This window comes from Ictalurus punctatus, chromosome 11, assembly GCF_001660625.3.
Source record: "Ictalurus punctatus breed USDA103 chromosome 11, Coco_2.0, whole genome shotgun sequence".
Classification (NCBI taxonomy): Eukaryota; Metazoa; Chordata; class Actinopteri; order Siluriformes; family Ictaluridae; genus Ictalurus; species Ictalurus punctatus.
Genome location: NC_030426.2, coordinates 18,570,139 through 18,586,954, shown reverse-complemented (window position 1 = coordinate 18,586,954; position 16,816 = coordinate 18,570,139). Strand labels below are relative to the sequence as shown.

General features: G+C 39.6%; 1 protein-coding gene across 6 annotated transcripts in view; it reads right to left on the bottom strand.

Moving 5' to 3' along the window:
- Positions 1 to 15,818, bottom strand: part of wwc3 (WWC family member 3) — a 61,846-nt gene extending 46,028 nt beyond the window's left edge. For 5 of the 6 annotated variants that reach the window (XM_017479703.3, XM_017479704.3, XM_017479706.3 and 2 more), the window contains exon 1: positions 15,393 to 15,817. In XM_017479703.3, the coding sequence (XP_017335192.1) occupies positions 15,393 to 15,538 (146 nt within the window). In that variant the 5' untranslated portion in view covers positions 15,539 to 15,817. Of the gene's footprint in view, positions 1 to 15,392 lie in introns of all 6 variants that reach the window. The other variant, XM_017479705.3, reaches the window with a different exon arrangement.
- Positions 15,819 to 16,816: the final 998 nt, after the last annotated feature.

Below are 16,816 nucleotides of genomic sequence, written 5' to 3'. Positions count from 1 at the left end.
TCAACAGATGTACAACAACATCTGGATCCAGCATGAGTGCGCACAGACCTGATAACTTTTTCTCGTCTGAAACGGCAATAAAGTCCACACCATTTCTGCCGTACATTTCACTGTATATACACGGGTTCTTTGTGTATTTGTACACATTCAGGTGTGGATTCAGGAAATAGAATAATCTGGAAACATGGGTGCTCATGCAACAATTTAGTCACAATACATGTAGCAAGCAATAGAGTCAGTGATCGCCATAGATAAAGGTAACTCGAGTTAGCAAATAACACACAAGTGTTGTTAATACAAAGTGTGTGTGGGTTTTGTTTTGTTTTTTGTTTGTTTTTTTTAACCAAACCTAGCCCATATATAAAACAAACACACAACAGAACATGCTGTTACAGGAAATGAATTAATGACAGGGCGGTGTGGTGCAGCCCAACACGGAGTGGCATTACAATTAACACCCATTTTCCTATTACAGCACAGGTGAAAGTGATTCATTCCTCATACAACAGCAATTTGTCAAGTTACAATATTTATTAAAGGAACGGTTATTCTTTTAAAAACCATTTATATAGGTTACATTTAAATGTTGTGGAATGTTCGTGAGAAAAACATTTGGAAAACGTACTGACCGTTAAGGCGGGCGTACACGGTGCGAGTTCTGACGCTCGAGGTCGTGAGCCTCAAGCACACGTTACGAGTCAGTTTATTTGAAAATCGTTCAACTGCAAAACGGTACACAAGAAGATTTTACGACCTGGCGAATTCCGACGCAATCGGCTCAATTTCCACGTCATTTATCAACAGAGTGCTGCAGGGAGGACGTATTTTTGCAGGCCAACCAGGAAGTTAGCATCACCCTGGCTCCCTCGACAGACATCCAATTGGATTTCAACATAGGCTTTTAGATCATCACAGAAAATAAGCTCTGCGAGTTTGTTCATCAAGATAATCTTGAATTTTGAAGCATAAATACAATCTCCAGAAGTAAAAAGCGAAAGTTAGGCTATAAACGATCTACACATCGGTCGCATGACTTCAGCGGCACCACAGTTACGCTTCCGACAACTCTTTTCGATCTTTAAACTACAATTGGAAAATACTATAAATTGGAAACTCTGAGTCGGAATAGTTTGCAAGAGTGTGAGTATAAACACAACGAGGCTGTAGTAGATGAGCTTTCCTGTTCGGCGTGATAGCATTTAATGTCCCATCTTCGTCTTTCTTCGGAGGTTTTCCTTGCCTCCTGATTGGTCAACTTCAGGTAGATCACCAAATCGGGTTGTTCAACCGCGTGCACCACCGCGATTTCTCCCGACAGGATAGAATGCGTTCGGGACTTTGCACGACGAGGCATAAAATCGCAGCGTGTACGCGCGCCTATACAGAGAGCTCACACTGGAGACTCCTTCCATAAAATGTTTAACATCTAACAGGAAGTTTTACCACATCAACGGTTATATTTTTCTGGCTTAAATTATGTGCAGCGTGCACTATAGGAGTGAATGAGTTGCTATAGAAACGACAGCATTAACATAAACCTGTGATGAATAAGAACTGCTGGTATAGAAAATTAAAATCAACTTCTTTTGAGAATTCACCAGCTCTGCGGAATAAACCACAATACTGCACCTGAGCAATTTATACCAGACTTAATTACACTTCAACCATTTGTCTCAGGCTCACTCAGAACCAAAACAGCAAAGATTTATATTTAAAAAAAAAAAAAAAAAAAAAAGCAGGCTTGAGAGAGTCTGCTGTTGGCCCTCAGGAATGACATACAAAAGATACGTGCCTCTAAAAACGACAAATGTGCAGTATCCCCAAGTTTAGACAGAGTCATACAAGGCATTAGAAGCACAGCAGAAAATGAAATACAGCCCATTTTTAACTCTAATATGAACCGCAAATAACAACGGCTAACACCGTCGCCTCTCTCCGCATGCCGGCTAACACAGATCCACATGGAACGAATGTCCACAAGTGTCGATCTTAAAATTCCACTCCCGGGTTAAAAGAAGACACGAGATTACAACTTTAGGAGGAATGGCATTTATGTATTCCCCACCGGAGAGGCTGCTGCTCCGTTTCAGGAAGAGCGAGAGAGCGACCCCCCCGGGCAGCTGAGCATGTCAGTGCCAACGTCCACTCCTTCCATTATGTCCAGCATCTTATGGAAATAGGTCTACTATAAGTAGCTTGAAGAACCTGTCTCCAGATGCAATTAGATACTGTCTGCCAATCTATTCCTCATGCTAGCTCTCATCCACGGACGACACGAAGACCGAATGGAGAAAAATGTAAGGGTATTAAGAGGTCTTGCTCAAAAGGTCCAGCAGTGGATCTGTTGCTGATCTGTTTTGAATCCAGATGAGCTTCTACTAAACATTTCACTGGCTGTGTTCCCATGGAAAGTTTTTCGCCAATCTGAATGAATGGTCAGCGCATTCAGCCTTAGTTATCATGAGAGTTTTAAACGATTCCCATCTCAGAAAAACGATCATCAATGTATGATCATGAAACAGAAAGAGAGAAGAAAAGGGACTGTGATTTTATTATATTTGCTTAGCAATGAAATACTGATGCTTCTGATTGTAATACACAATGCACACATTATCCATCAATACAATCCCTTAAATGATCGAAACTTCCCAACACTGTTTTAGAATAACTCGACAAGTTATTTGGACATTTCTTTTTATTGAATATTCTGCATCCTGGTTGTATTATCGTGTCCTGCATCGACCTCAATGTTCGTTTGATACTAATCCCACCCTCCATCCAAATATTTTAGGAATTAAAATCTGTAACCTGTTTTCTCACAGGACTGCAATATTCTACAAGGAGCATATTTGTTCGAGTTTACGTGGTTATTATTCTTCTATTTAATGGATTATTAAAAGGATTACATACCGTGTTTGACTGGATCGGATTGGCCCCGGTTGACTCCATCCACCTTGTATTGAGGTGTATACAAGGACGTTTTTATTCCAAATCAAGCCATCGTCAGTCAGATTATTAACAGATTATTGGGATGCCATGTAAAAGCAGTCACTGCTTTCGTGTATGTAACGTGCCCTGAATGCAAACATGTGTGAACCACTTAATAGAAAAATTCCACAGGTATGATTTTAGTCTTAAAGAATCAGGATTGTGCAATAAACACCTTTAGGCCAAAGAGATCAAATGTGCATGTGGTGTCCGTGAGAAACAGCGAATATTTAATCTCTTTCCTCCGATACCCAGGTGCAAAGATTCCTGAGTCAGAAGCTATGATGAGCATTACATTCCTGACATGATTGACATAACCTGTGAGCAACTGAGCGTGCCCGGCTGGAGCAATTAAACCCTGAGACCTGACCGAGACAAACTTTAAGTAAGGGTGAGCTACACGCATTTCACCGAGCGGGTCAGTGACCAGCGTGTCATTGACGAGATCAGAGCTCTTGGTACACATGGAGGCGCTGAGGGTCATGCTGGCATCGTTTCAGAGGCTGAATTAAGCCACATTAACCTTTGCATACTAAAATCCGACTATGTGCAAAACAAACTGAAGATGAATTCCTCTTTAAGTGCTTTCCTGAACCTAGTGACTCCGCTGCAAACACGGTCCTTTTTTTTGCCTGAGAGAGCAAAGAATGAAGAAAGAAAAAAAAAAAAGAGACAGCGTTGCAACACGGACATGGCTAACAGTCAACGCAATGATCCAGTGACTCTTGCATCAGGCAGTATATGAATATTAATATCCTGAGCAAAGTTGCAGAAAAGGAAATAATAAATCGAGCCTGGCAATGACAAAATTCACACAGACGAACCTCATGCAACGCTGTAGGCTAAGCCACAAGTATGGGATTGTATTTGTGTCAAAAGTATTGAACGTAATTTTTCAATAAACGAAAAAAAAAAAAAAAAGTACAACATGAGAGAAGAAAAACACTCAAACTGAAAATGTAACATGGTCTTCAAATAAACGGCGTTCTTTGTTGACAGTTTTCTAAGCTTTGTTTTAACTGATCATGGTATATGAATGCGCTGCCAGAGTTTTCACTTACGCTTTCAAACTATTCGTTTACACGCTACAATTCTACGGTCGCCATTCTGGCACGAGCATCTCTTGTAGGTGGGGCTTAACCTGATTTACTCTCATTGGCTAGTGAGATTTGGATCGAAAGCTCCCCGTCCAGGAAGTAGAGACTTCAGTGGCGTGAATTTTGGAGTGGTTCCCTGTATAGTTATAATGTTTGTACTTTGTAGTGGAAATGACTTACTTAGTCAGTATATTAGTTTGTAATGAATATTTGAGGTTTGGGGAGTCTCACACGACAACTTTTACGAGATGCGCTCTCAGGAACGGCACAGAGCGTCGACGACTACATCATCCTCCTCCTCCTCCCCAGCTGGACACTCGAGTTGTCGATACAAATCTCACTAGCCAATGAGAGTAAAGCACTGATAAGCCCGCCCACACGTGAGAGATTTGTCAAAATGGCAAACGTAAACTTGCAAAGCGTAATCAAAAACTTTATCAGCACATTCATGACCATGATTAGCCAAAACGAAGCTCAGGAAACTGTAAAAGAAGGCAGTTTATTTGAAGAACATGTTCAATTTTTGCCAGAGTTCACAGTTTTCAGTGTTTTTATTCTCCCTCATTGCATACAGTTGTGCTCATAAATTTACATACAGTTTTCAGAATCGGGGGAGTCTGCCTTGGATAAGCTATTTCACATATGTTCACATCTAGTCCACAAGACACAATAATAACTAAATTTACACAAAATGGACAAAAGTTTACATACTCTTGATTCTTTACACTGTGTGTCGTTACCTAGTTACCTAGTGTGTCGTTACCTACCATTAAGAGCCGGGGGGGTGTAAACTTTTGAACAGGTTTATCTTTATAAATTGTTATTCTGTCTTCTGGGAAAAAGGCAAATATCCTAGGTAGTTTCTGAAAGACAATACTACATGGGGGGGGGGGGGGGGGGGGGGGGGGGGCTTTAAACAAATTATTTACAAAGATCATCCTGTTAATAAGTTTACACCCCCTAGCTCTTAATGCATCACGTTTCCTTTTAAGCATCAGTGAATGTTTGCACCTTTTGTAATAGCTTCGTTTGAATCCCTCAGTCGTCCTCAGTGTGAAAAGATGGATCTCCAAATCATACAGCCACTGCTGGAAATATGCAGAAGATGCTGGAAAAGCAAAGAATGTGCAGGACCTGGAGGATTTGTCTGAAGAACAGCGGGCAGTTTAACTGCTCAGGACAAACAAGGGACTCATGAACAACTCTCACAAAACAAACACAGCCGTTGATCATCCAGATAACGACACACAGTATTAAGAATCAAGCGTATGTAAACTTCTGAACTGGTTCATTTGTGTAAATTCAGTTATTATTGTCTACTGGACTATATGTAAACATCCGTTATGTTGAATAGCTTCTTCAGGACAGCACTAAATTAAACAAAATGCAATTTTTATGATCCCTCTTTTTTTCCTTTCTTTTTTTTTTTAAACTATTAACATTTTGCAGATTCAGGGGTATGTAAATTTATGACCTCATCTGTATACCACAAAACTGCTCTGCTAGATTAGCCCATTTATTCAACCACTATATCAGTTCATTTATTGGAATAAATGGAAGATTTATAAGAACCGAATTATGTCAAACAGAAACTGTATAAAAAAAATTCATTTAAAATGTAATGCAACACCAAGTAAAAAACAATAGAGTAGTACAAGTTACTTTTCTTCTAGTAACAATATATTTTATTTATATTTATATATATATATATATATATATATATATATATATATATATATATATATATATATATATATATATATATATATATATATATATATTTTTTTTTTTTTTTTTTTTTCTATGGTGAAGCTTTCTATAAGAAGAGCAACTGTTTGTGGTTTCTATAACAAGTGAAAACTGAAACTTGCTCCATAAACAATTCACAACGTATATATAAACAGATAAAACGTACGATGAGTCAAACTTCTGTGGTATTAGAGAAATAAAACACTTCCGGAAATACAGTTCAACCCCGATGTTTTAGTTTTCGCTAACAGAACGCTCCACCATGATTAATTCCTTACTTGGGGTCATTAACAGCGACAGGCTTCATTGCCACAGCATGAACACGGTCACTACGCTATCTGTCCTTGGCGGCATTAACAGGACCGATCCACACACAGCGAAGAGCTTCCCTTTACTAAAGCAACACCTCTACAGCTGCTGTCAGACTGTGCAGCTACAATATATCCTCAAAATGAGAGAAGATAAGCTTCACAAAGAGGTAAGAAGCGGTCCCTGTAAGAAGCAGAACATCAAAACACACATGTACGCACGTACACGCTCGATTGACAACACACGAAACAATGACATGTTGGCCGATTCCTTTAAAACAAAAAGACACCCCCCTCCCTCACAGACACACAAAGCATTATGAAAACACCAAGAGAAGCAAAACAGCCATGTGAATAACCTTGTGGTACAGGGAAATAAATAAATAAATAAATAAATAAATAAAACCACCTATTTTCTTGAATAATTTAATATGGTGGACTTCAAGGCTCCTTTCTGGCGAGTGTCAAGCAATGGCTACGTCCAAGCCTCAGAGAGCTGATTAAAAGATAAAGGCTTGGAGAAAGTGAAGGGAGGGGGGCATGTGGGAACTGCTGCCTCTGCTGGCCAGCTGCGACTCGGGCCCCTGGCAGCTACCGGGCTTGGGGGCGTTCGTGTAGGCATGCCTCACATTGTGCTCATTCCACAGGCACAAAAGCTTCGCCGCAAAAACCTCAGCAGAGACGTACAGGATACCTGAGGAGGGCATCAGAGAAGACACGGCTCATGTTTTACCATTTTCACAAGCGTGAACTTCCTCCGAAACGCAGGACGTCTTAACAGTGTCAGAGGATATAGTTTTAGCAGTCATGTCTGCCTTTCAGTGACTCCCCTAGAACAGGATGTGACACATTTCATTCAGTAGCATGACACAGTAGAAGAAAACATTCCCTGATATAAATAGCGTAGGCAGGAACATAGAACCCTATCAAACAACATTATGCCGATACAGAGACTTTCGTAATGTCTTGGTTATTGCTGGCATGGCTGTAAAACGCTGCCTATAACATAATACAATCAAATATATAATAAAAGCCAAGTGTGGTGTATATATGGTATATATTGCACAACAGTCACGCAATGTATGAACGCGCTACTCTGATACCGAGTCTCACCAAAGACGCTGGAGAAGCATCAGATCAAATTTTCCACCCTGAATCAGGAATGCCTTTTTGTAATTACTACAGCTTTTGTAATTATTCAAACAAGATTACAATTGCACCGTGAAGCCAGCCAAACGCATCTTCACGAACTGCTACTCATGCAACGTAAAGTAACAGACTCAAAGGAAAGCACCATCCGCCCATTTCAGCATACATGAGCTCACAGACGGCCATGATTGGTTAGTGTCGCTGTGATTGATAAGTGGAGAGAGAGTATTGAGAGTGTAGCCTTTTGCTACACACTCAAAAGTATATACTCCCCCCACCCCACAAAAAGAGTACATACTTTTAGTGCATAGTATAAGTAGGGGAACAGGGACACAGCGTTGGACTCACGGATGGCTAGAATAGAAAATGTTAAGACTTCGCGAGAAGAATGATGGAAAATATTTAGTTCAACATACAAGATTAGATTTTTCTTTTACCAGAAAAAGATTTTTAGTGTGCTGAAAAATAATTAACATCATCCCCATCTTTATCCTTTATATGTCAATAGACCTCTAGTGCCTGTTTGCCCAAAACATGTATGCATGAGGTGTGTGTGTGTGTATGTAAAAGAGGCTGAGAACTGAGGGCCAGGTTGTTGGAGCGCAGCCCTTTTTCACAAACTAACGCCACATCTTCCCCAACAGACTGTGTAGTGAATTCACAGACCAATTGCAGTTTGCACAACAAGTTGTCACCTCACCAGCAAAACCCAAAAACCCGTGTTATTTGGCGTGAAACCGCTGCTACGATACGTTTATGAGAAAGAAAACGTTAGAGACAACATGCTAACACGGTCACAGGCCTGGTCTATAAAGCAGAAATGTACGGAAGTAGTAAAGCACGAATCTTTACATAACATAAATATTTTTTAATAAGTACGAAGGATGAACCTAACCCTTTGAATTATAACCAATATTAATAGTACTAACAATCAGTACATATACACGGACAACAATAATCCAATACTTAACCCGAATAAGACGATACTCTGATTAAGAAACTAGCATGTAAACAGCGATTATTGATGACCTTAATCCGATTAAAGTCATACTCGAAGTAAACACAGATCGAATTAAGACATGTGGAGTATTCCTATCTTAGTCGCATTACAGACATGTACACACCTTAATCACATTATTATTAATGTCGTGTGGGAGTTTTCACCGCATTCTGCGACAGGACACGTACACACACGGCAGTGCTCAACCGTTTGACGGCAAACAAGAGAGCACGGCTGCGTCCGAAACCGCGTACTTACCTACTACATAGTAGGTGTAACATATATATTTATCCTACTATATACACATGTATCTCGGCTACTATATAGTAGGCAAGTATGTGGTTTGGGACGCAGCCCATGGCCTATTTGCATGTATAGCATGAGAAATAATTAACTGCACTTGAAGTTTTCGTAAAATTAAAAATGAAACACCCAAAACTGTAAACGGTACCATAATGAAGACCAACTGTATGATATGTGAAATTCTGGAGGGAACGTCGGACGGCGTGGCAGGGGACGTAATGACGTGTGCCGTTAATCGATCTATGTCCTATAACATGTAAAACAGGAACATGAAAGGAATATACTAAAAGCGACTCATGTAAACACCTTAATCACAATATTGCCTTATTCACAATAAGGTCAATAATTAGATTACCGCTGTCCATGTAAACGTAGTCACTCTGATCTAAGCAAGCATCTACTCAGCATGTTCTGTGATATTCGGAATTTGGTATTGATTCTTAACAGATTTAATTTCATTCATCCATCCATGTTTACACTGCTGAACGTGTCTAACTAGTAGTCTACTAAACTGCTATTAAAACTATGGCTCCAGGTAAACGGAGTAAACCTCTCGGCTGAAAAGTGCCACATCCTGGATAGCGTTTTCATTAAGCAGACATGACACATCCATGACTGTGACTCTAATCGACAGAAATGGAAAGCCACAGCACACATTCAAACTTAAACGCTGTAGTTTCGCTTCTTCAGGTCATGTACACCAGGCCTGCAATTAGAGCCCGCTCCTAAACACACACCTAACACTGCTTTCCAGACACTGAGGGGGAAATAGGAGATTTCTGACACAGTAATCAGCTTCACATTACACGCAGATCAGGTTTTTCTTATCTGGCTCACAGGGATGAACTACATTCCCGTTTTTCCATTTGAAAAAGGTAACAGAAATAAAGAGCGTAAAATGCACGTGGGCTTAAAGAATAAGAAGAGTTAAAAGGCACAATTAAAAGCAAAATCGTTGAATGAGACGCAATATTTGACACGTACAGTGAAGAAGAAACAATTTTTTGAGATACTGTAGATACTGTGATATGTTTAAATGTTTTATTTTTTACAAACTCTAGAAGCAGATTTGATAAAGTCTTTCAAAAATTTTACAATTTTTTATTTTGAATAAATTTTCCTCCTTTATTCAGTGCATTTGTTTTTAAAAACGCTTGTTTTTTTGATGGCCGTTTGTTAGGAAGTCTAGAGAAACATGATGCATGATAAATATTGTGCATCGTAGAAATGTCCTGAAATATCATGGCCGTGATATGATTGTTGTCATATCGCCCACCCCAATACAGATTGTAAAGGGTGCATACAGTCATGTGAAGAAATAGGTACACCCCATGGAAAGTGTTGGCTTTTTTTGACGTATGCGGACAAGCAAACATTTGATCATCTTTGAAACAGTGCCTAACACAAGGACTGCCCCCTTTTGCAGAAATAACTTCTTGTAATCGGTTTGCATAATTCTCCACCAGGAATTTTTGACCACTCTTCCATGCAATATTCTTTCAGTTGAAACATTTCAATGGGATTCAAATCTGAGCTTTGACTAGGCCATTACATAACCCTCCATTTCTTCTTTTTGAGCCATACCTTTGTTTATTTGCTAGCGTGTTTAGGATCATTATCCTGTTGAAAGGTCCACTTTCAGTTCAATTTTCAGACAAATGGCCTTATCATCATCATCATCATCAACATCTTCAAGCACTTTTTGATATGCTGCAGAGTTCATAGTTGAATCAATGAATGCAAGCCCTCCAGTCCCTGAGGCAGCGAAGCAACCCCAAACCATAACATTTCCATCACTGTGCTTCACAGTTGGTATGAGGTGCTTCTCCTGAAAAGCTGTCTTTGGTCTGCACCAAATATGTCTGCTGTTACTGTGGCCAAAACAACTCTATCTTTGATTCATCTGTCCAGAAAACATTTCCAAAAGGCCTGGTCTTTGCCTATATGCGCATTAACAAAATGTAGTCTTGTAAAGGCACGGCTCCCATGCAATTCAAATCCGTGCAATCTCTTTCTGATTGTAGAAACATGCACTTTGACACCAACGTTGTAAGACTTACTAGCAGATCCTGTGATGAAATTTTGGGGTTCTTGGAGACTTCTTTTTGCATCAGACGGAGTGATAAATAAAGGGCTGTACTTTCTTTTTCATTGTGTATGTTTTTTGTTCATTTAAATTGTGAAAATTACTACAAAATGTACATTTTGTGTGTCATTTCATAGAGTGCATCAACTTTATTAACATGCACTGTTTCGAAGGGGATCAACTGTTTGCTTGTCCAAATATGTCCAAAAAAACAACAACAACAATTTCCATGGGGTGTCCCCCCCCCCCCCCCCCCCCCCGACCCCCACGTCTGTATATTCTTTAAGATAGAAACACCCTTTAGTAAGTAGTAAAACACTTGGGGGCATGCTGTTATAGAAAAATAAACAAAGACAGCATGATGTGATGATAACTCAACGTGTAGAGTTAAAGTACCCACCGTGAAGGTGAATATTTTACTAGAATCCGTTTTATTCTTCTTATACCACAGGAATCTCCTGACGATGACGTTTTTATTATTAATTCAAGAGTATTTCATACATTCTAACAGTTTTTAGCTAGGAGACAACTTGGTTCATGTTATCCCTTACTTTATAGCAGCTATAATTCCCACATCCCTCACTTTTTTGTGTCTCAAAGTTGAAAAACCAAAAAAAAAAAAAAGCTTGTTATTACATTTACATTACATATATGGCATTTGGCAGACACCTTTATCCAGAGCGACTTACATTTATCTCATTTATACAACTGAGCAATTGAGGGTTAAGGGCCGTGCTCAAGGGCCCAACAGTGGCAGCTTGACAGTCCTGGGGTTTGAACTCCTGACCTTCTGATCAGTAACCCAGAGCCTTTAACCACTGAGCCACTGCTATATTACAGAGAAAGTCCAAAGTGGAGTTGGAGTCTTGTTCCTGAAATGTCTCGTTACAGAAAGCTTCACCGTATCAATGTGATAAAGATGGTTCAGGGGTTAAGACACTGGTCTACTGATCGAAGGTTATGAGGTCAAATCCCAGCACTGCCAAGCTACCACCATTAGGTCCTTGATCAAAGCCGTTAACCTTCAACTGCTCAGTTGTACAAATGAGATAAATGTAAGTCGCTCTGGATAATGGCATCTGCCAAATGGCATAATAAATAAATAAATAAAATAAAATGTAAATGCATTAGGTAAGACTAGCCCCAACCCCCCCCAGAGTAGGTCATTAGGTTCAAGATTTGAATGATTCGTGAAGCTCCACCCCCAGAATAAACACCAGCCTATAGAGTATAATCTATCAAATGATTGACAGAAGGTGCATCCAGCCACAAACAAGCATTCCAAACAGGAAGTCAAAAGTTTTCCAAATGGGTTTTCCTCAGTGACTTAATACACGTTTGCTAAGGCCACAGCTTAACGCATTTGTTCACCATGTTTTACACATCTTCCAGGTTATTAGCAAAATTTTTACTATTGCACCTTTAAAGAAGTTCATTATTTTTCTCAGATGATGCATAGTGTCCATCATACAAGTCCCTAAGAAATGAGTTGCTACTACAGATATAATGTATAAGAACAAATCCATTGCAATGGAAATATTGTCAGAGCTGCTGTTACAGAAAATAAATCAACACCTTCTGACCAATCAGAATCAAGAATTCATTGGAGCTGTGGAATAAAATAAATGCTCACTAAAAGGCATCCATACTATTGTTGTTTTCTAGCATTTAGTTCCATGAGAGGTCATTTATCCATCTTGAACATGCACAATCCATCTAATAAAGCCCTGTAAACCTGAGATTAAGGCGGTACTGGATCATAACAGAACCAGTATAACACATCGACATTGTGATACAACTGAGAGAGAAAGAGAGAGAAAGAGAGAGAGAGAGAGAGAGAGAGAGAGAGAGAGAGAGAGAGAGAGAGAGACATAAAATTTAATATCACTCAAGCACCGTGTTCATGTTCCTGTTCAAAGCCAGCTGTCCAATTTAAGATAAATAGACAATTAAACTCTGCTGTTTTACACAGGCTTTTGATGAGGCGTCCACATTTTTTTTCCCCCAGCCTAAGATGAATCACGTTGGGAGTAGATAAGCTGAGAATGAGGAGGGGGAGAAGCACGTAGCACATCAGCCTGAAAACACAGCGTCAGCTCAAACTGGAACAGCGTGATGACTGATGATGTCGGCCATGACTGAGGAGCAAAAAGCATGTCACGCAGAAATATGCACTTTATCTTAAAACCAAAGTGCGTACGGCTTAAGAAAACCGTTTGACTCGATCGGTGCTTAAGATCATTTGTTTAATAGCATGTCAGCACAATCTGTGCAGCTGTCTGTTCTGTGTAATTAAACGCCATTCAGACAAAAGTTTTTCCCAATACTATGGGACAAAATAACTTCTAGCAAGTTAAAAAATGGAGAGTAACTTTTTGGCAAATTAACAACAGAATTGTTATCTCCCTCTCAGCTGGCAAATTCCAGCATTTTTTTTTTTGCAGGGGGGACTTTCAGGGCACCTTTTTTGTTTATAGCAACTAAATGCATTGAGGGAAGGGAATAGGATATAAGAAAACCAGGCATTATCAATCAACCAATCTATACTAATTTTAATTCAGGTATATATGAGGTGAAGTAATCTATACATTACTTGCAAATATTGGCCATACGTGCATAATGTGTCGTAGATTTCTATGAAAAACTTCTATGAAGGCCTGCATGACACCGTCATGTTGTCAAACAGTATATATGTGGCTGACAAATAACAACAATCAAGACAAATACTGACACATTTCCACATCAAATCACCTATACATAATTCACGCAAAGCTTCTAGCGAAGTCATGTGCGAGCGAAGCCGGCCGAAAGCCTACTTTTCAGGCCGTTTCTGCGCTGGTGAAAATGCAGGCCTCACAAAGCCCATGCACACTGCCTTCCCAGTGGCCCAGTGCAGCATTCCTCACATATTTGCACATGGAACTCTGGGAGCTCTGCTTCAATTCTCTCTTTCATTTGCGCTCTGTTTACATTATGTGGGCATATTTTTTCAAAAAGGGAAAAAAAAAAAATAAATAAATAAAAAAGACCCAGACCAGTCACTTGTACGACAATGACGCCCAATCATGAGAAAATACGCCAAATTTTTTTCCCTTCTTCCTTGATGCTTTGTTGATTGTTTTTCAACTAACATTCTTTACAGGACATCGCAAACATTGTGATAAAAAATTATACCGTTTTACAGTGGTTTGGCGAGATAATCAAACTTGAGTAACCAAGAATAATATACACTGTTCAGATAGATCAAGAAGTAAAACGAGACTTCCCGTGGAGCCAACATACTGCTAATAAACAACATAAATATTTAGGCTGAACTGCAGCATGTAAAAATAAATAAATAAATAAATAAATAAATAAATAAAAAAAATAAAAAAACTAGCGGAGTACAGAGGTGATATATACAGCTTCATACCCATCATAACCAAAGCACACATGAAGCTGATCACCAGTGACATATGGACAAAAAACTGATCAACATACAGTACAGCAACAAAATTGTCCATCTGCCACTCATTTGCTGTATTGCACATTAAAGACATCAGACACTTGGTACTAAAGTATATTCAAGTTATGTACTGCTTTACTAATTGCAAAAACGGTTTAAATGGTTGCAGAGAAGAGTTTCAGTAGTTTAAAGAGCAACATACAGCTTACCATTTTACCCAACAGTTTATTAGCAACTCTAATGATGTAGAAGTGATCTCTCCAAAAACCTGATTTGTTCATGTCTAGGAACAACCTAATCAGGCATTCAATCCATGTTTTCATGTTATGAATAGGTGAACAGTTGTTACAGTACTTCTTGTCGTTTTCTGAGCACTGTTTAAAAGAGACAGACCTTCCAAATGATGTTACAAACCAATTTCTCCTACTTTTATTATTCATGACCTTTCTAAAGTGGACAATGTCAGAGTGGCAGTAGATTAAATGGTTTTACTGCTGAGGATGTTGAAATAAATATTCATATCGAGATGATCTTAATACGGAAAGTCTGTCATTACGAGGGTTAACGAGTGGGGTTTTTCCACTAGTCTTCATTCTGAAAGTGGATGTATGAGGGACGCACAGGTCTGAGGATGATATTGATGCGAAATTGTGGATCAGATTTGATATAGTTTTCCACGAAAGTGTGTCGTGATGACTGACACGGGACGGGTCGCAGTACAGGAGGTGGGACGGGTCGCAGTAATGGACACGGGACAGAAAGCCCATCACACTTTCTGATGTTCCATAGTATCATTATCTGCATCATTTCTATATTGTAAATTTTTTTTTTTTAATATTGAATCAATGCATCCCTAGTGTCAAGACTAGTGATCTGTGTCTTTATCTGCTGTTCTTTCTCTTTCAACACAAAATTGAAATGTTATTATTAATAAATAAAATTATAATATAATTATCATCAAGTTTACTTGGATCATTTTGGTGAAATCATTTGATAAAACTACTATTAAATGCGGTGCCCTGTACAAATAAAACAACCAAACAAACATTAATAATCAGTGTGAATCAGGTCAGATTTGTGCATTACTTGTGTATATTAGTGGGTCATAATAAAGTGTGGAGAAAAGCTGCTAGCGCTTTTGCTAACTCTTTAGCTCCTTGTTCATCATTCAAGCCTCCACCAGCCCTCCAACTCCTCTAATGGATGCAAGTAACTTCTCCCAACTTCGAGTATAAATATGGAGAAAGTCCGCCTTATCGCACTTTACCTGTCTCTCGGGTCGATCCACGAAGTTTGCCGGGTGTTGTGGTCGATGTAAAACACTCGGCCATCGTAATCCCGGGCTTCCTCCCAGCCGGCGGGCAGCGGCAGCTCCGAGCTCTCTCTCCGCTTGGAGCCGCTGAGCCACGGCATAGCGCCGCCGGGACGGGACGGTACAGGACCGGGGGGAATCGCCTGCGCCTCTCCCCGTCTCCTTTAATCCAAAAAACACACGCACAATTCAACAAGTTTCCTAATGCATTACAAACTTCTTACTCCCGTCGACTCTCGGAAACAGCGCGACCTAAACAGCGGTTAAACTCGACGCAGACCGTCCGGCATCCACCTTTCAAAAAGTTTCGCGGCGCTCTCATGACTCTCGGCGTCGGTCCACCATGTTTGCCCTCTTCTGCCATATTTCATTCCACAGACTCCATATTGGGAGGAACTCATTTGCATAAATCCCCGCCCACAACAGCCAACAGACGTTAACGCATATTAAGATGTATTTACATACGCACCGCCTATACGCGTATTTCAAGCAGTACAGCTAATTAGCATGCGTAATTTACTAACGTTGAAACAGTGTGCTTATTTGCATAACCTTGATTAAAGGCCACCCCTAATCATTAATAGCGTATTGTCATATTTGCATAAGCACCGCCTACAAACAATGTTAAAGCAATATTAAAATAAGCTTGTACGATTCTGGCCCTACTGTAATGGAAGTTTCCTCTCTGTAATTTGGAAAACATTTTGTTGTGATGTTTATCCAGACTCTAATAGGTAGATAGGCAGGTCAGCTTCTAAATGATAATTGTAAAAAATAAATGTACTGAAAATATGAAAACTATATATATTCTCTGTGTGGACAGAGCGCCATCTAGTGTCTTCCTCGGATGTTGTCAGTAAAAGTGAATATATGATTTGTGTAGAGATTTTTTTCTTTAATTTACTAACGCTTTCATGGGACCTTAAAACAGAATAACTATTGTTCAAAATGCTGCTATTTGCACTAAATGCACACGGTGCTGTGTACTGTAGCTGTATTGTAACTGTATACACTCACCGTCCACTTTTTTAGGAATACCTGCACAACTGCTCTTTTATGCAGTTATCCAATCAGCCAATCATGTGGCAGCAGCAGTACAACGAATAAAATCATGTAGATACATGTCAAGTACTTCAGTAAATGTTCACAACAAACATCTGAATGGGGAAAAGTGTTATCTCTGTGACTAACCGTGGCATGGTTGTTGGTGCTAGATGAGCTGGTTTGAGTAGTTCAGAAAACAAAAACAAAAAAGCATCCTGTGAGCTGAGGGTCTGCAGGCTGAAACACTTTGTTGATGAGAGAGATCAGAGGAGATGCATGAATGTGGAGGTGTACCAGTGTTCCTAATAAAGTCAAGTCAAGACAAGCGGGATTTT